This window comes from Pseudophryne corroboree, chromosome 4 (genome assembly GCF_028390025.1).
Source record: "Pseudophryne corroboree isolate aPseCor3 chromosome 4, aPseCor3.hap2, whole genome shotgun sequence".
Lineage (NCBI taxonomy): Eukaryota > Metazoa > Chordata > Amphibia > Anura > Myobatrachidae > Pseudophryne > Pseudophryne corroboree.
Window position 1 is genome coordinate 2,369,675 of NC_086447.1, and position 20,975 is coordinate 2,390,649.

The 20,975-nt window shown below is 50.5% G+C and overlaps 1 protein-coding gene and 1 non-coding gene across 8 annotated transcripts in view; both read right to left on the reverse strand.

The window, feature by feature from the left end:
• The window catches only part of IFT172 (intraflagellar transport 172), a 553,694-nt gene that overhangs the window by 462,996 nt on the left and 69,723 nt on the right, over positions 1–20,975 (reverse strand). For all 7 annotated transcript variants that reach the window (XM_063914906.1, XM_063914909.1, XM_063914907.1 and 4 more), the window contains exon 6: positions 12,841–12,920. In XM_063914906.1, the coding sequence (XP_063770976.1) occupies positions 12,841–12,920 (80 nt within the window). The remainder of the gene's footprint in view (positions 1–12,840; positions 12,921–20,975) is intronic.
• On the reverse strand, positions 2,978–3,092 carry LOC134913455 (U5 spliceosomal RNA). Its single transcript, XR_010177213.1, has one exon. It is a non-coding gene; the product is annotated as a U5 spliceosomal RNA (small nuclear RNA).

Sequence of the window (20,975 nt, forward strand, 5' to 3'; positions counted from 1 at the left end):
GGGTAACGCTGTCACCAGTCCCCCGCTGTCCTGTGACACCCTATACCTGCTGTATTCCTGTGTCCTACAGATAAGGGGTAACGCTGTCACCCGTCCCCCGCTGTCCTGTGACACCCTATACCTGCTGTATTCCTGTGTCCTACAGATAAGGGGTAACGCTGTCACCCGTCCCCCGCTGTCCTGTGACACCCTATACCTGCTGTATTCCTGTGTCCTACAGATAAGGGGTAACGCTGTCACCCGTCCCCCGCTGTCCTGTGACACCCTATACCTGCTGTATTCCTGTGTCCTACAGATAAGGTGTAACGCTGTCACTCGTCCCCCGCTGTCCTGTGACACCCTATACCTGCTGTATTCCTGTGCCCTACAGATAAGGGGTAACGCTGTCACCCGTCCCCCGCTGACCTGTGACACCCTATACCTGCTGTATTCCTGTGTCCTACAGATAAGGGGTAACGCCGTCACCCATCCCCCGCTGTCCTGTGACACCCCTATACCTGCTGTATTCCTGTGTCCTACAGATAAGGGGTAACGCCGTCACCCGTCCCCCGCTGTCCTGTGACACCCTATACCTGCTGTATTCCTGTGCCCTACAGATAAGGGGTAACGCTGTCACCCGTCCCCCGCTGTCCTGTGACACCCCTATACCTGCTGTATTCCTGTGTCCTACAGATAAGGGGTAACGCTGTCACCCGTCCCCCGCTGTCCTGTGACACCCTATACCTGCTGTATTCCTGTGCCCTACAGATAAGGGGTAACGCTGTCACCCGTCCCCTGCTGTTCTGTGACACCCTATACCTGCTGTATTCCTGTGTCCTACAGATAATAGGATTTTGGTACTTACCAGGTAAATCCTTTTCTTTGAATCCATAGGGGGCACTGGAGTACTCTTGGGATATGGACGGGCGTAGCCGAACAAGGGCACTGAATATTTAAATTTAGGACCCTCCCCCCCCTCCATATCCCCGAGTACCTCAGTGTACGACCTCAGTGTTTTTTACTGAGCGAACAGGAACGATATAGAGAGGTTGACAATGGAGAATACCTATAACATAACGGACAACACAATGTTGACCCATAACCTTACTGTCAACTAAACAGTTGACACCATAACCGATAGAACTTTATAATTTGAACCAATCGGTGAAAATGTGTTACCATAAGCTCCTTTGAGCTTAATATCAATGAAGTAAAACTTGTTACCCTAAGCTCCCTTGAGCTTAACACAACCCAGGTAAAACTGCTCTGGGTGGGCGTCCAGTGCCCCCTATGGATTCAAAGAAAAGGATTTACCTGGTAAGTACCAAAATCCTATTTTCTTTATCATCCACTAGGGGTCACTGGAGTACTCTTGGGACGTACCAAAGCTTCCCTCGTGGGCGGGAGAGCTGTTTGATACTTGTAACAGTAGGCAGCCCAAAGCTAGATGCTGATGGCGCCACCATTTATAACGTGTAAACGTGCACAAACATGGTGCACATGAAGGCTATATAGCCGCGTTTTAGACACTCCACGACCCACTGGGTCTGACATTCCCACAGAACCTGTGGGATGAGCTATTACTGACGTAGGCGATTGTAACTTAGCCTTAAAGTAAACCTGACTTGTAGTCATTATTATTACCCAACTGGATAATGTCTGCTAAGAAACTGGCTAACCCCAGTTGGCAGTATCATAGAGAACAAACAACGTATTTATATCACATACTGTTGACGTTCGGGACATATATAAACGCGTAATGCGTGTACCACATTCAGAATTCTAGAATGTGCTGTCCACACAGGAACCCCTATTGGTATATTGATGTGAAGAATACGAAAGCGTGATTCGTCCGAAGATCCGCTTTGTCATGAGAAAACTCAAATACGGTGGCTTGGAATACAAGGCACCCAAATATGAAAACAAAACCCTTGCCGAAGCCAAGGCTATAAGAAAATTGTTTTCCAAAGTGAGAAACTTAATTCCCATTTGTTGAAAGGGTTCAAAATATGAAAACTGTAAGAAATCTGAACCCAACTTCAAGTCGCCTGGCGCTGTAGGTGGGATAAATAGAGTGTGAACTTTGATGACACCTTGTAGAAAGATGTGTACAGACGCCAATAGAGGCAAACGTCTTTGAAAATAAGTTTACCACACAGATACCTGCACTCTTCGTGCAGATCAACGCAGTTTTCCATCCCACCCCGTTTAACAGAATACGGGTTACTTGAAGGATGATGTTGGAAACTTCCGAGGTTTACAACCTATGTAAGCACACGAAATTTTGTAAAAATGAGCTGCCTTAAACGGCTTACTATTTCGTAACATGGTTAGTATAACCGATACTGTAATGCTCAATTTCTTAAGAGGGCGGTCTGCACCCTCACCCCGTCAACCGCAGCTGCGGTACATAGATAAGAGGTACATAGGTAACTATGGGTAAACTAACGTTCCCTGATGTAACAGGTTGGACGTATTATGAGCGGGCCAAGATCGTGTGCAAGTATTCCTTGAAAATTCGAGAAGCAAACTTCTCCGAAACCCATGAGCTACCACCAGTATGACTGTGACAACTGTCTTATGAGCCGTTTTGACAACGGAGAGAGCAGCGGAAACTGGTGGAGCCAGATACACGATGCTGAATGACCACATGAATGTGAGAGACTCCACCGCCACTGCCCTTGTGATCTGTTTTGTACACATACTGAGCTTTTGTAATTGTGGCGAGATGCCATCATGTATACTTGAGGGTAACCCCCTTCTGTGGACTCACCTATGAAACACCTCTGGATTTAATGTCCAGTTTTCAGGATCCAAATCCTGACGGGTGAGATCCTCTGTCTAACAGATGTCCACTCACGTAATGATCTCTTGACATTTTCACATAATGGTGTTCTAAGCCATTGAGGATTTGAGTCACATGCCGCATTACCATGCGGCTTCTTGGTTCTCACTGGTTGTTGTGTATGCAACTGCCGTTGCCTTGTTTGACTGCTTAAGGCCAGCGTGAGACAGGCATCAAACATTTACCTGAAACTCATGGTTGTTCCTCTCCACAGAAATCTTTAGTAAAAGGCGAAAGATTTATTCGTTCTGAAGAGAAACCAGAGTATATACCTGGTCAGACTGAAAGCGAATCATGTATTGCATTGTAAAATGCACAGAGTTCTAGGACCTTTATCGACAGCAATCTGTCGTGTTTTAGAACCTTTGTCGCTGATTTTAACTACAAATCCTGACCCTCTGCGACTGTCGTCCAGAGTATATGCACCCTTTTCCCTCTGTGGGAAACGCGAGTGAAGGGTGGCGAACTAAATTGAAAACACATCTTTATTCTTAATAGGTGAATACACCAATGTACCGCTAGTGTGCGTGTTTTGCACTAATTACTAGACGTACATTTGTTATTGCTGGTGTAGTAGGTAAAAGTCTTTGATTTACCGTATTTATCATCTTACCTAGGCATTGACATCGTTTAGACGGAATTAGATGCGATTGTTTTCGAACTTGATCTGCTACCGCAGTATACCTTAGTAGCGCAAGTTAGAGGAACTTTGTTGAGACAGAGTTCTTATGTGAGATGAGCTATCATCCCAACATCACTTTGGTAAATACCCAAAGCGATAAGCAACGGTAGATATGAAATGGTTAATGGTTGTGGCGATTTGCAAACGCTAGAACCTGTGATGAACAAACCGGACTGGGTAAATACGCATTGTCAAGATCAAATGCAATTATGCAAATTTTGTGGCTCCAATAAGCAAATACTAACCGCAGAAAATCCATTTTCTACTGTAGTAAATGACTTTTGATATTGCGACAGAGCTGTTTGGTCTTGCTAAAACAGAGGTGAATAAATAACTCTGACTCTGTTGGCGTACTACTGCCTGGTTTATAAACCAGCAAAGACTAAATGACAACTTGCCAAACCGTTCGACAGAGGCAGTTTTGTACTTTAAGCTGTAAATAGCTGAGACATGTATGAGTTGAAGTCCTGAAACCTCGCAAATGTAACATGTAAAGACGCGCTTCCACAATTGTAAAAGAGGTCATTAAACCACTGGCTTGCTGACTGTAACGTCCTGTCGTTACAAGGCGTGACTGTTTCTTATAAAGGAATAAAACGCCGTTACAAGTATTGTATGCGCTAATGGCAGAATATCCTAAAGGGATAAAATGCCGTTACACATATATCAAATTTAGGAGCAAACAAGCTCTGGTCTTGTCGCACTTAACTAGCGACAATGAAAATAACCGGCGTTAGCAGAAGCTTTACAGATATACTCTGCAGCTTCTTTTAACAGTGATCGGCATGGTTCCATACATAGATTCTAGTGACCCAAATGTATCTGTGGTTTTTATAATGTTTGACAGAAACGCATATACCAATGGCGGATCGCGTACTTTTGGAAACGATTATGTATGGTTGTCCAAAACCCCGCACTATCTGAATGCTGGACTAATGTACACTTCTCACTTGTAGTTATCGGTGTGAGATTTGACATAGAATCGTGCATTAAATTATAAGACTAGTGAAATAAACACTCTGGTACCCAAAGGAAAATTGTCACTTTGGAAAGACTGTCTTTTGTTAGCGCTGGCGGAGTTATTCTGAGACTCCGATTACCGCTGTTTTAATTTGAATTGCCAATGTTAACATTTTTAGTCTGCACTAGAGCCTTATTTGCTATGTAGACAGACATCATAATAGGCAACAGACAGACACTTGCACGCCTTAATAACATTATTATATGGCATATATATCTATATATATATATGTTATTGCTGAACAGCATATTTATTAGGAAACTAAAGTGTTCTTTATGTGAAAAGCAGTTCACATGGGCATGAAACCCGAACCAAATTCCTACTAACACCCCTGCGCCTTCTGGTGGCTTAAAGATGTAGGGCAGGAATGTTCTAGAATTATCCTGAAGTAAAAATTCCCACTAACACCCCTGCGCCTCCTTGTGGAGTAGAGGTGTATGGTCTGGAATTATAACTGGAAAACCAGCAATGATTAAAATGGCCGTCATGCCATGCTTCCACAGAAAATCACAGTACAGTTTACCTGCTGCAGTTTTAATATATAGGCTTAATAGCCTATTATACAGTTACTATGCTTATATACAGTTATAACCCAGTTGTAGGATACAGTAAAATATATGCATTTAGTCAAATAATATGAGCACTGCCTGCCGTGTATTTATTTTGCAACCTTAACCAAAAATAACAGAAAACTTGGTTAAACGTGCAATAGGTTATGCCACTGATAACCCATTGCCAGCCAAAGCCTCATATATATATTATATATATATACAAAGTGTTTACACATATAATCAGTTCATACTGATATTATAGACAGTTATGCCAGCAAAAGCTTTATTATATATTATATATATATAAAACGTGCTGTATATCACAGTACACAGTGTACATTGTTTAAAGTGCTGCGCTGCTTGAACCCATGCAGCCTTTGCTGCTGCTATGGGTATTATTCCCCCTCCCCTTCCCCCCCCTGCATCCCCATGTTACCTGCAGCGTACGGGGATCGGGTGCAGGGAGAGCAGGAGAGCCTGTATCTAGCGCCGGGGAGCCGACCGGAAGCTCCTTCTTTCAGCAGTACACAGTCTCCCTGTGTCTGCGGTGTTTCACTGGGAGAGTGGCCGGCGTCCTTGTTGACGTGCGGCCGCTCTTTAGTACACAGGAGAGTGTCGGCGGCGTGCCGGGCCATCCGAGCAGTGAGAGCGGCCGGCGTCTGAGTGACGTGCGGCCGCTATGTTTAGATGAGCGCCCGGAGAGTGCGGCATAGCGGTGCCGCATCAGAGCAGTGAGAGCGGCCGGCGTCTGAGTGACGTGCGGCCGCTCTGTTTAGATGAGCGCCCGGAGAGTGCGGCATAGCGGTGCCGCATCAGAGCAGTGAGAGCGGCCGGCGTCTGAGTGACGTGCGGCCGCTCTGCTTAGTTCAGCCAAGGAGTCGGCGCTGCGTAGTGGTGGCGGGCCCTCAGAGCAGTGAGAGCGGCCGGCGTCTGAGTGACGTGCGGCCGCTCTGCTTAGTTCAGCCAAGGAGTCGGCGCTGCGTAGTGGTGGCGGGCCCTCAGAGCAGTGAGAGCGGCCGGCGTCTGAGTGACGTGCGGCCGCTCTGCTTAGTTCAGCCAAGGAGTCGGCGCTGCGTAGTGGTGGCGGGCCCTCAGAGCAGTGAGAGCGGCCGGCGTCTGAGTGACGTGCGGCCGCTCTGCGCGTATAATGTAAGGCTTCATTGCTTCAGCGGGACCCGTCAGCGGCGTGCTCAGCGGCGGCCAGCTCCCTGTACAGTTAACACGCACACAGCAGGGCGGCAGCGTGAGCTGACCGCCCTGACCTCACCATACCTTACTTCTGTAAGCTCCGTCCAGATTGTGACGGGGCTTCCATCCTGGCTGTGACGGGGCTTCTTACTGTAAGCACCGTCCAGTTTTCAGCTCTCCTCCTGGCTGTGACGGGCTTGTAATCTCCGTCCAGTTGCAGTAGGAGACAGTCTGCCTGTGGCTGTGAGGGTGCTCTTTGTGAGGACCGACACGCCATGCGCTGCCTTGTAGCGCCTGTGGCTGTGAGGGTGCTCTTTGTGAGGACCGACACGCCATTCGCTGCCCGTGCAGCGGCACTATCCCGGACCCATGTTTTTCCAGAAACTGGGAAGGGATGTGCTAAGTGTAAAAATAAAAAGTAAAAATTTAAATCCAAGTGTGGATATACCACAAGCCTTGTTCGTGCTGTGAGCACCGAAAAAACACTGAGGTCGTACACTGAGGTACTCGGGGATATGGAGGGGGGGGAGGGTCCTAAATTTAAATATTCAGTGCCCTTGTTCGGCTACGCCCGTCCATATCCCAAGAGTACTCCAGTGACCCCTAGTGGATGATAAAGAAAAGGGGTAACGCTGTCACCCGTCCCCCGCTGTCCTGTGACACCCTATACCTGCTGTATTCCTGTGCCCTACAGATAAGGGGTAACGCTGTCACCCGTCCCCTGCTGTCCTGTGACACCCTATACCTGCTGTATTCCTGTGTCCTACAGATAAGGGGTAACGCTGTCACCCGTCCCCCGCTGTCCTGTGACACCCTATACCTGCTGTATTCCTGTGTCCTACAGATAAGGGGTAACGCTGTCACCCCGTCCCCCGCTGTCCTGTGACACCCTATACCTGCTATATTCCTGTGTCCTACAGATAAGGGGTAACGCTGACACCCGTCCCCCGCTGTCCTGTGACACCCTATACCTGCTGTATTCCTGTGCCCTACAGATAAGGGGTAACGCTGTCACCCGTCCCCCGCTGTCCTGTGACACCCCTATACCTGCTGTATTCCTGTGTCCTACAGATAAGGGGTAACGCTGTCACCCGTCCCCCGCTGTCCTGTGACACCCTATACCTGCTGTATTCCTGTGCCCTACAGATAAGGGGTAACGCTGTCACCCGTCCCCCGCTGTCCTGTGACACCCCTATACCTGCTGTATTCCTGTGTCCTACAGATAAGGGGTAACGCTGTCACCCGTCCCCCGCTGTCCTGTGACACCCTATACCTGCTGTATTCCTGTGCCCTACAGATAAGGGGTAACGCTGTCACCCGTCCCCTGCTGTCCTGTGACACCCCTATACCTGCTGTATTCCTGTGTCCTACAGATAAGGGGTAACGCTGTCACCCGTCCCCCGCTGTCCTGTGACACCCCTATACCTGCTGTATTCCTGTGTCCTACAGATAAGGGGTAACGCTGTCACCCGTCCCCCGCTGTCCTGTGACACCCTATACCTGCTGTATTCCTGTGTCCTACAGATAAGGGGTAATGCTGTCACCCCGTCCCCCGCTGTCCTGTGACACCCTATACCTGCTATATTCCTGTGTCCTACAGATAAGGGGTAACGCTGTCACCCGTCCCCCGCTGTCCTGTGACACCCTATACCTGCTGTATTCCTGTGCCCTACAGATAAGGGGTAACGCTGTCACCCGTCCCCCGCTGTCCTGTGACACCCTATACCTGCTATATTCCTGTGTCCTACAGATAAGGGGTAACGCTGTCACCCGTCCCCCGCTGTCCTGTGACACCCTATACCTGCTATATTCCTGTGTCCTACAGATAAGGGGTAACGCTGTCACCCGTCCCCCGCTGTCCTGTGACACCCTATACCTGCTATATTCCTGTGTCCTACTGATAAGAGGTAACGCTGTCACCCGTCCCCCGCTGTCCTGTGACACCCTATACCTGCTGTATTCCTGTGTCCTACAGATAAGGGGTAACGCTGTTACCCGTCCCCCGCTGTCCTGTGACACCCTATACCTGCTGTATTCCTGTGTCCTACAGATAAGGGGTAATACTGTCACCCGTCCCCCGCTGTCCTGTGACACCATATACCTGCTGTATTCCTGTGCCCTACAGATAAGGGGTAACGCTGTCACCTGTCCTCCGCTTTCCTGTACACCCTATACCTGCTGTATTCCTGTGTCCTACAGATAAGGGGTAACGCTGTCACCCGTCCCCCGCTGTCCTGTGACACCCTATACCTGCTGTATTCCTGTGTCCTACAGATAAGGGGTAACGCTGTCACCTGTCCTCCGCTTTCCTGTACACCCTATACCTGCTGTATTCCTGTGCCCTACAGATAAGGGGTAACGCTGTCACCCGTCCCCTGCTGTCCTGTGACACCCCTATACCTGCTGTATTCCTGTGTCCTACAGATAAGGGGTAACGCTGTCACCCGTCCCCCGCTGTCCTGTGACACCCTATACCTGCTGTATTCCTGTGTCCTACTGATAAGGGGTAACGCTGTCACCCGTCCCCCGCTGTCCTGTGACACCCTATACCTGCTGTATTCCTGTGTCCTACAGATAAGGGGTAACGCTGTCACCCGTCCCCCGCTGTCCTGTGACACCCTATACCTGCTGTATTCCTGTGTCCTACAGATAAGGGGTAACGCTGTCACCCGTCCCCCGCTGTCCTGTGACACCCTATACCTGCTGTATTCCTGTGTCCTACAGATAAGGGGTAACGCTGTCACCCGTCCCCCGCTGTCCTGTGACACCCCTATACCTGCTGTATTCCTGTGTCCTACAGATAAGGGGTAACGCTGTCACCCGTCCCCCGCTGTCCTGTGACACCCTATACCTGCTGTATTCCTGTGTCCTACAGATAAGGGGTAACGCTGTCACCCGTCCCCCGCTGTCCTGTGACACCCTATACCTGCTGTATTCCTGTATCCTACAGATAAGGGGTAACGCTGTCACCCATCCCCCGCTGTCCTGTGACACCCTATACCTGCTGTATTCCTGTGCCCTACAGATAAGGGGTAACGCTGTCACCCGTCCCCCGCTGTCCTGTGACACCCTATACCTGCTGTATTCCTGTGTCCTACAGATAAAGGGTAACGCTGTCACCCGTCCCCCGCTGTCCTGTGACACCCGATACCTTCTGTATTCCTGTGTTCTACAGATAAGGGGTAATACTGTCACCCGTCCCCCCGCTGTCCTGTGACACCATATACCTGCTGTATTCCTGTGCCCTACAGATAAGGGGTAACGCTGTCACCCGTCCCCCGCTGCCCTGTGACACCCTATACCTGCTGTATTCCTGTGTCCTACAGATAAGAGGTAACACTGTCACCCATCCCCCGCTGTCCTGTGACACCCTATACCTGCTGTATTCCTGTGCCCTACAGATAAGGGGTAACGCTGTCACCCGTCCCCCGCTGTCCTGTGACACCCTATACCTGCTGTATTCCTGTGCCCTACAGATAAGGGGTAATACTGTCACCCGTCCCCCCGCTAGCCTGTGACACCCTATACCTGCTGTATTCCTGTGCCCTACAGATAAGGGGTAACGCTGTCGCCCGTCCCCCGCTGTCCTGTGACAACCCAAACCTGCTGTATTCCTGTGTTCTACAGATAAGGGGTAACGCTGTCACCCGTCCCCCGCTGTCCTGTACACCCTATACCTGCTGTATTCCTGTGTCCTACAGATAAAGGGTAACGCTGTCACCCGTCCCCCGCTGTCCTGTACACCCTATACCTGCTGTATTCCTGTGTCCTACAGATAAGGGGTAACGCTGTCACCCGTCCCCCGCTGTCATGTGACACCCTATACCTGCTGTATTCCTGTGTCCTACAGATAAGGGGTAACGCTGTTACCCGTCCCCCGCTGTCCTGTGACACCCTATACCTGCTGTATTCCTGTGTCCTACAGATAAGGGGTAACGCTGTCACCCGTCCCCCGCTGTCCTGTACACCCTATACCTGCTGTATTCCTGTGTCCTACAGATAAGGGGTAACGCTGTCACCCGTCCCCCGCTGTCCTGTGACACCATATACCTGCTGTATTCCTGTGTCCTACAGATAAGGGGTAACACTGTCACCCGTCCCCCGCTGTCCTGTGACACCCTATACCTGCTGTATTCCTGTGTCCTACAGATAAGGGGTAACGCTGTCACCCGTCCCCCGCTGTCCTGTGACACCATATACCTGCTGTATTCCTGTGTCCTACAGATAAGGGGTAATACTGTCACCCGTCCCCCCGCTGTCCTGTGACACCCTATACCTGCTGTATTCCTGTGTCCTACAGATAAGGTGTAACACTGTCACCAGTCCCCCGCTGTCCTGTGACACCCTATACCTGCTGTATTCCTGTGTCCTACAGATAAGGGGTAATACTGTCACCCGTCCCCCCGCTGTCCTGTGACACCATATACCTGCTGTATTCCTGTGTCCTACAGATAAGGGGTAATACTGTCACCCGTCCCCCCGCTGTCCTGTGACACCCTATACATGCTGTATTCTTGTGTCCTACAGATAAGGAGTAACGCTGTCACCCGTCCCCCGCTGTCCTGTGACACCCTATACCTGCTGTATTCCTGTGTCCTACAGATAAGGTGTAACACTGTCACCCGTCCCCCGCTGTCCTGTGACACCCCTATACCTGCTGTATTCCTGTGTCCTACAGATAAGGGGTAACGCTGTCACCCGTCCCCCGCTGTCCTGTGACACCCTATACCTGCTGTATTCCTGTGTACTACAGATAAGGGGTAACGCTGTCACCCGTCCCCCGCTGTCCTGTGACACCCTATACCTGCTGTATTCCTGTGTACTACAGATAAGGGGTAACGCTGTCACCCGTCCCCCGCTGTCCTGTACACCCTATACCTGCTATATTCCTGTGTACTACAGATAAGGGGTAACGCTGTCACCCGTCCCCCGCTGTCCTGTGACACCCTATACCTACTGTATACCTGTGTCCTACAGATAAGGGGTAACGCTGTCACCCGTCCCCCGCTGTCCTGTGACACCCTATACCTGCTGTATTCCTGTGTCCTACAGATAAGGGGTAACGCTGTCACCCGTCCCCCGCTGTCCTGTAACACCCTATACCTGCTGTATTCCTGTGTCCTACAGATAAGGGGTAACGCTGTCACCCGTCCCCCGCTGTCCTGTGACACCCTATACCTGCTGTATTCCTGTGTCCTACAGATAAGGGGTAACGCTGTCACCCGTCCCCCGCTGTCCTGTGACACCCTATACATGCTGTATTCTTGTGTCCTACAGATAAGGGGTAACGCTGTCACCCGTCCCCTGCTGTCCTGTGACACCCTATACCTGCTGTATTCCTGTGTCCTACAGATAAGGGGTAACGCTGTCACCCGTCCCCCGCTGTCCTGTGACACCCTATACATGCTGTATTCTTGTGTCCTACAGATAAGGGGTAACACTGTCACCCGTCCCCCGCTGTCCTGTGACACCCTATACGTGCTGTATTCCTGTGTCCTACAGATAAGGTGTAACACTGTCACCCGTCCCCCGCTGTCCTGTGACACCCTATACCTGCTGTATTCCTGTGTCCTACAGATAAGGGGTAACGCTGTCACCCGTCCCCCGCTGTCCTGTGACACCCTATACCTGCTGTATTCCTGTGTCCTACAGATAAGGGGTAACGCTGTCACCCGTCCCCCGCTGTCCTGTGACACCCTATACCTGCTGTATTCCTGGTGTCCTACAGATAAGGGGTAACGCTGTCACCTGTCCCCCGCTGTCCTGTGACACCCTATACCTGCTGTATTCCTGTGTCCTACAGATAAGGGGTAACGCTGTCACCCGTCCCCCGCTGTCCTGTGACACCGTATACCTGCTGTATTTCTGTGTCCTACAGATAAGAAGGAACGCTGTCACCCGTCCCCCACTGTCCTGTGACACCCTATACCTGCTGTATTCCTGTGTCCTACAGATAAGGGGTAACGCTGTCACCCGCTGTCCTGTGACACCCTATACCTGCTGTATTCCTGTGTCCTACAAATAAGGGGTAACGCTGTCACCCATCCTCCGCTGTCATGTGACACCCCTATACCTGCTGTATTCCTGTGTACTACAGATAAGGGGTAATGCTGTCACCCGTCCCCCGCTGTCCTGTGACACCCTATACCTGCTGTATTCCTGTGTCCTACAGATAAGGGGTAACACTGTCACCCGTCCCCCGCTGTCCTGTGACACCCTATACCTGCAGTATTCCTGTGTCCTACAGATAAGGGGTAACGCTGTCCCCCGTCGTCCTGTGACACCCCTATACCTGCTGTATTCCTGTGTACTACAAATAAGGGGTAACGCTGTCACCCGTCCCCCGCTGTACTGCGACACCCTATACCTGCTGTATTCCTGTGTCCTACAGATAAGGGGTAACGCTGTCATCCACTCCCTGGCTGAATTTGTCACTCTCCTATAACTGGGGCACAGACAGTGGTGAACACTACACAATTGCAGCTGGTGGCAGAGTGATGTGGCAATGTGGTAACGTAGGAGTGGTGAATAAGTGAAAGTTACTAATAAATGGGGAAACAAATACTTAACTCACTTAGAGGTCAGTGAAACTACGTATGAGTCAGTGCCATAAATGGTGGATGACTTGTTAGATTTGGTGTTTGCCAGACGGACCTGAAGATGGAGAAAGAAATTGTGAACAAAAAGCTTATACAGTATTTAACAACCTACGGTTTAAAATAATTTATGTCAAATCTCCTCAGCTTCCAATCCTGGTCTCCTGCGTTCTCCTATTCCCCAGTCTCACATGATCTTCCTCTCAGATCTCCTCATCAGCTTCCGATCCTGGTCTCCTGCGTTCTCCTATTCCCCAGTCTCACATGATCTTCCTCTCAGATCTCCTCCTCAGCTTCCCATCCTTGTCTCCTGCGTTCTCCTATTCCCCAGGCTCACAGGATCTCCCTCTCAGATCTCCTCCTCAGGTTCCCATCCCGGTCTCCTGTGTTCTCCTATTACCCAGTCTCACATGATCTCCCTCTCAGATCTCCTCAGCTTACCATCCTGGTCTCCTGTGTTCTCCTATTCCCCAGTCTCACATGATCTCCCTCTCAGATCTCCTCCTCAGACTCCCATCCTTGTCTCCTGTGTTCTCCTATTCCCCAGTCTCACATGATCTCCCTCTCAGATCTCCTCCTCAGCTTCCCATCCTTGTCTCCTGTGTTCTCCTATTCCCCAGTCTCACATGATCTCCCTCTCAGATCTCCTCCTCAGCTTCCCATCCTTGTCTCCTGTGTTCTCCTATTCCCCAGTCTCACATGATATCCTTCTCAGATCTCCTCCTCAGCTTCCCATCCCGGTCTCCTGTGTTCTCCTATTCCCCAGTCTCACATGATCTTCCTCTCAGATCTCCTCCTCAGCTTCCCATCCTTGTCTCCTGTGTTCTCCTATTCCCCAGTCTCACATGATCTCCCTCTCAGATCTCCTCCTCAGCTTCCAATCCTTGTCTCCTGCGTTCTCCTATTCCCCAGGCTCACAGGATCTCCCTCTCAGATCTCCTCCTCAGCTTCCCATCCTTGTCTCCTGCGTTCTCCTATTCCCCAGTCTCACATGATCTCCCTCTCAGATCTCCTCCTCAGCTTCCCATCCTTGTCTCCTGCGTTCTCCTATTCCCCAGGCTCACAGGATCTCCCTCTCAGATCTCCTCCTCAGCTTCCCATCCTTGTCTCCTGTGTTCTCCTTTTCCCCAGTCTCACATGATCTTCCTCTCAGATCTCCTCCTCAGCTTCCCATCCTTGTCTCCTGTGTTCTCCTTTTCCCCAGTCTCACATGATCTCCCTCTCAGATCTCCTCCTCAGCTTCCCATCCTTGTCTCCTGTATTCTCCTATTCCCCAGTCTCACATGATCTTCCTCTCAGATCTCCTCCTCAGCTTCCCATCCCGGTCTCCTGTGTTCTCCTATTCCCCAGTCTCACATTGATCTCCCACTCAGATCTTTTCCTCAGCTTCCCATCCTTGTCTCCTGTGTTCTCCTTTTCTCCAGTCTCACATGATCTCCCTCTCAGATCTCCTCCTCAGCTTCCCATCCCGGTTTCCTGTGTTCTCCTATTCCCCAGTCTCACATGATCTCCCTCTCAGATCTCCTCCTCAGCTTCCCATCCTTGTCTCCTGTATTCTCCTATTCCCCAGTCTCACATGATCTTCCTCTCAGATCTCCTCCTCAGCTTCCCATCCCGGTCTCCTGTGTTCTCCTATTCCCCAGTCTCACATTGATCTCCCACTCAGATCTTTTCCTCAGCTTCCCATCCTTGTCTCCTGTGTTCTCCTATTACCCAGTCTCACATGATCTCCCTCTCAGATCTCCTCCTCATCTTGCCATCCTTGTCTCCTGCGTTCTCCTATTCCCCAGTCTAACATGATCTTCCTCTCAGATCTCCTCCTCAGCTTCCCATCCCGGTTTCCTGTGTTCTCCTATTCCCCAGTCTCACATGATCACCTCTCAGATCTCCTCCTCGCATTTTCAGCACATTCCCTCCTAAAATCTCTCCTGACTACCATTCTAAACAGGGACATGGCCCCATGTTGTGCTGCTGTTAGCAGATCTGTGGAGAACAGATCTTCTGACTCTTCCAGACCAATCTGCCAGGTGCCACAGCACCCTGCTCATAATAATAATAATAATAATAATAAAAAGTAAAATATAGTCCGGATGCTGGCTCACCTAACAAGCCCAGGGGACTGCAGCTCCCTCAGGGGACAGGACAGTAAGGCTGGCAGTGCCTCTGAGGAACCGGCTCACCTAACAAGCCCAGGGGACTGCAGCTCCCTCAGGGGACAGGACAGTAAGGTTGGCAGTGCCTCTGAGGAACCGGCTCACCTAACAAGCCCAGGGGACTGCAGCTCCCTCAGGGGACAGGACAGTAAGGTTGGCAGTGCCTCTGAGGATCCGGCTCACCTAACAAGCCTAGGGGAATGCAGCTCCCTCAGGAGACAGGACAGAGAGACCTGCAGTGCCTCTGAGGTACTGGCTCACCTAACAAGCCCAGGGGAATACAGCTCCCTCAGGGGACAGGACAGAAAGACCGGCAGTGCCTCTGAGGAACTGGCTCACCTAACAAGCCCAGGGGAATGCAGCTACCTCAGGGGGGCAGGACAGAGAGGACGGCAGTGCCTCTGAGGAACCGGCTCACCTAACAATCCCAGGAGAGTGCAGCTCCCTCAGGGGACAGGACAGAGAGGCTGGAAGTACCTACAGAACCTGCCTGGCAGCATTAAGCAACATGGAAACATCAGCGTGGCAGGAGACCCTGACCCTTATGGATAAAAATAAGAATTTACTTACCGATAATTCTATTTCTCATAGTCCGTAGTGGATGCTGGGACTCCGTAAGGACCATGGGGAATAGCGGCTCCGCAGGAGACTGGGCACAAAAGTAAAAGCTTGAACTAGCTGGTGTGCACTGGCTCCTCCCCCTATGACCCTCCTCCAAGCCTCAGTTAGGATACTGTGCCCGGACGAGCGTACATAATAAGGAAGGATATTGAATCCCGGGTAAGACTCATACCAGCCACACCAATCACACCGTACAACCTGTGATCTGAACCCAGTTAACAGTATGATAAACAAAGGAGCCTCTGAAAAGATGGCTCACAACAATAATAACCCGAATTTTGTAACAATAACTATATACAAGTATTGCAGACAATCCGCACTTGGGATGGGCGCCCAGCATCCACTACGGACTATGAGAAATAGAATTATCGGTAAGTAAATTCTTATTTTCTCTAACGTCCTAAGTGGATGCTGGGACTCCGTAAGGACCATGGGGATTATACCAAAGCTCCCAAACGGGCGGGAGAGTGCGGATGACTCTGCAGCACCGAATGAGAGAACTCCAGGTCCTCCTCAGCCAGGGTATCAAATTTGTAGAATTTAGCAAACGTGTTTGCCCCTGACCAAGTAGCTGCTCGGCAAAGTTGTAAAGCCGAGACCCCTCGGGCAGCCGCCCAAGATGAGCCCACCTTCCTTGTGGAATGGGCTTTTACAGATTTTGGCTGTGGCAGGCCTGCCACAGAATGTGCAAGCTGAATTGTACTACAAATCCAACGAGCAATCGTCTGCTTAGAAGCAGGAGCACCCAGCTTGTTGGGTGCATACAGGTTAAACAGCGAGCCAGATTTCCTGACTCCAGCCGTCCTGGAAATATATATTTTCAGGGCCCTGACTACGTCCAGTAACTTGGAGTCCTCCAAGTCCCTAGTAGCCGCAGGCACCACAATAGGCTGGTTCACGTGAAACGCTGAAACCACCTTTGGGAGAAATTGAGGACGAGTCCTCAATTCTGCCCTATCCGTGTGAAAAATCAGGTAAGGGCTTTTATAAGATAAAGCCGCCAATTCTGAGACACGCCTGGCTGAAGCCAGGGCTAACAGCATTACCACCTTCCATGTGAGATATTTTAATTCCACAGTGGTGAGTGGTTCAAACCAATGTGATTTTAGGAACCCCAAAACCACATTGAGATCCCAAGGTGCCACCGGGGGCACAAAAGGAGGCTGTATATGCAGTACCCCTTTGACAAACGTCTGGACTTCAGGCACTGAAGCCAGTTCTTTTTGGAAGAAAATCGACAGGGCCGAAATTTGAACCTTAATGGACCCTAATTTTAGGCCCATAGACAGTCCTGTTTGCAGGAAATGTAGGAAGCGACCCAGTTGAAATTCCTCTGTAGGGGCCTCTTTGGCCTCACACCACGCAACATATTTTCGCCAAATGCGGTGATAATGTTTCGCGGTTACATCCTTCCTGGCCTTTATCAGGGTAGGGATGACTTCTTCTGGAATGCCTTTTTCCTTCAGGATCCGGCGTTCAACCGCCATGCCGTCAAACGCAGCCGCGGTAAGTCTTGGAACAGACAAGGTCCCTGCTGGAGCAGGTCCTTTCTTAGAGGTAGAGGCCACGGGTCCTCCGTGAGCATCTCTTGAAGTTCCGGGTACCAAGTCCTTCTTGGCCAATCCGGAACCACGAGTATAGTTCTTACTCCTCTCCTTTTTATGATTCTCAGTACTTTTGGTATGAGAGGCAGAGGAGGGAACACATACACTGACTGGTACACCCATGGTGTTACCAGAGCGTCCGCCGCTATTGCCTGAGGGTCCCTTGACCTGGCGCAATATCTGTCTAGTTTTTTGTTGAGACGGGACGCCATCGTGTCCACCTTTGGTTTTTCCCAACGGTTTACCATCTCTTGGAAGACTTCTGGATGAAGTCCCCACTCCCCCGGTTGAAGGTCGTGTCTGCTGAGGAAGTCCGCTTCCCAGTTGTCCACTCCCGGAATGAACACTGCTGACAGTGCTATCACATGATTCTCCGCCCAGCGAAGAATCCTTGCAGCTTCTGCCATCGCCCTCCTGCTTCTCGTGCCGCCCTGTCTGTTTACGTGGGCGACTGACGTGATGTTGTCCGATTGGATCAATACCGCCTGACCCTGAAGCAGGGGTTTTGCTTGACTTAGGGCATTGTAAATGGCCCTTAGTTCCAGAATGTTTATATGAAGAGATGTTTCCATGCTTGACCACAAGCCCTGGAAATTTTGTCCCTGTGTGACTGCTCCCCAGCCTCTCAGGCTGGCATCTGTGGTCACCAGGATCCAATCCTGAATGCCGAATCTGCGGCCCTCTAGTAGATGAGCACTCTGCAGCCACCACAGAAGAGACACCCTTGTCCTTGGCGACAGGGTTATCCGCTGATGCATCTGAAGATGCGATCCGGACCATTTGTCCAGAAGATCCCACTGAAACGTTCTTGCATGGAATCTTCCGAATGGAATCGCTTCGTAAGAAGCCACCATTTTTCCCAGGACCCTCGTGCACTGATGCACTGACACCTGGCCTGGTTTTAGGAGATTCCTGACTAGCTCGGATAACTCCCTGGCCTTCTCCTCTGGCAGAAACACCTTTTTCTGGACTGTGTCCAGAATCATTCCTAGGAACAGGAGACGTGTCGTTGGAATCAGCTGCGATTTTGGAATATTTAGAATCCACCCGTGCTGACGTAACACTAACTGAGATAGTGCTACTCCGACTTCTAACTGTTCCCTGGACCTTGCCCTTATCAGGAGATCGTCCAAGTAAGGGATAATTAAAACGCCTTTTCTTCGAAGAAGAATCATCATTTCGGCCATTACCTTGGTAAAGACCCGAGGTGCCGTGGACAATCCAAACGGCAGCGTCTGAAACTGATAATGACAGTTTTGTACTACAAACCTGAGGTACCCTTGGTGAGAAGGGTAGATTGGGACGTGGAGATAAGCATCTTTGATGTCCAGAGACACCATATAGTCCCCTTCTTCCAGGTTTGCTATCACTGCTCTGAGTGACTCCATCTTGAATTTGAACCTCTTTATGTAAGTGTTCAAGGATTTTAGATTTAAAATTGGTCTCACCGAGCCGTCCGGCTTCGGTACCACAAACAGCGTGGAATAATACCCCTTTCCCTGTTGTAGGAGAGGTACCTTGATTATCACCTGCTGGGAATACAGCTTGTGAATGGCTTCCAAAACTGCCTCCCTGTCGGAGGGAGACTTTGGTAGAGCAGACTTCAGGAACCGGCGAGGGGGAGACGTCTCGAATTCCAGTTTGTACCCCTGTGATACTACCTGCAGAATCCAGGGGTCCACTTGCGAGTGAGCCCACTGCGCGTTGAAATTTTTGAGACGGGCCCCCACCGTGTCCGAGTCCGCTTGTAAAGCCCCAGCGTCATGCTGAAGACTTGGCAGAAGCAGAGGAGGGCTTCTGCTCCTGGGAAGAGGCTGCCTGGTGCAGTCTTTTTCCTCTTCCTCTGCCCCGGGGCAGAAATGAGTGGCCTTTTGCCCGCCTGTACTTATGGGAACGAAAGGACTGAGTTTGAAAAGACGGTGTCTTTTTCTGCTGAGAGGTGACCTGGGGTAAAAAGGTGGACTTTCCGGCCGTTGCCGTGGCCACCAGGTCCGATAGACCGGCCCCAAATAACTCCTCCCCTTTAAACGGCAATACTTCCATATGTCGTTTGGAATCCGCATCCCCTGACCACTGTCGCGTCCATAACGCTCTTCTGGCAGAAATGGACATAGCACTCACTCTTGATGCCAGGGTGCAAATATCCCTCTGTGCATCACGCATATATAGTAATGCATCCTTCAAATGCTCTATAGTTAGTAATATACTGTCCCTATCCAGGGTATCAATATTTTCAGTCAGGGAATCCGACCACGCAACTCCAGCACTGCACATCCAGGCTGATGCGATTGCTGGTCGCAGTATAACACCAGTATGTGTGTATATACCCTTCAGGATATTTTCCAGCCTTCTATCCGCTGGTTCTTTAAGGGCGGCCGTATCAGGAGACGGTAACGCTACTTGTTTAGATAAACGTGTGAGCGCTTTATCTACTCTAGGGGGTGTTTCCCAACGCGCCCTAACCTCTGGCGGGAAAGGGTATAGTGCCAATAATTTATTAGAAATTAGCACTTTTTTATCGGGGGAAACCCACGCTTTATCACACACCTCATTTAATTCATCTGACTCAGGAAAAGCTACTGGTAGTTTTTTCACTCCCCACATAATACCCTTCTTTGTGGTACTTGTAGTGTCAGAAATGTTCAATGCCTCCTTCATTGCCGTGATCATGTAACGTGTGGCCCTACTGGACATTACGTTTGTCTCCTCACCGTCGACACTGGACTCAGTATCCGTGTCTGGGTCTGTGTCGACCCACTGAGGTAACGGGCGTTTTATCGCCCCTGACGGTGTCTGAGACGCCTGGACAGGCACTAATTGATTTGTCGGCTGTCTCATGTCGTCAACAGTTTTTTGTAAAGTGCTGACATTATCACGTAGTTCTTTAAATACAACCATCCAGTCAGGTGTCGACTCCCTAGGGGGTGACATCACTAATACAGGCAATTGCTCTGCTTCCACATCATTTTCCTCCTCATACATGTCGACACAATCGTACCGACACCCAGCACACACACCGGGAAAGCTCTGATAGAGGACAGGACCCCACTAGCCCTTTGGGGAGACAGAGGGAGAGTTTGCCAGCACACACCAGAGCGCTATATATATATATATAGGGATAACCTTATATAAGTGTTACTCCCTTTTATAGCTGCTGTTTATAATTTAGCTGCCAATAGTGCCCCCCCTCTCTCGTTTTTACCCTGATTCTGTAGGGACTGCAGGGGAGAGTCAGGGAGCCGTCCTTCCAGCGGAACTGTGAGGGAAAATGGCGCTTGTGTGCTGAGGAGATAGGCTCCGCCCCTTCACGACGGCCTTATCTCCCGCTTTTTTCTGGAAAACTGGCAGGGGTTAAATACATCCATATAGCCCAGGAGCTATATGTGATGTATTTCTTTTGCCATCCTAAGGTATTTCTGTTTTTATTGCGTCTCAGGGCGCTCCCCCCCAGCGCCCTGCACCCTCAGTGACCGGAGTGTGAAGTGTGCTGAGAGCAATGGCGCACAGCTGCAGTGCTGTGCGCTACCTTAGTTGAAGACAGGAACGTCTCCTGCCGCCGATTTCACCGGACCTCTTCGTTCTTCTGGCTCTGTAAGGGGGCCGGCGGCGCGGCTCCGGGACCCATCCAGGCTGAACCTGTGATCGTCCCTCTGGAGCTAATGTCCAGTAGCCTAAGAAGCCCAATCCACTCTGGACGCAGGTGAGTTCGCTTCTTCTCCCCTTAGTCCCTCGATG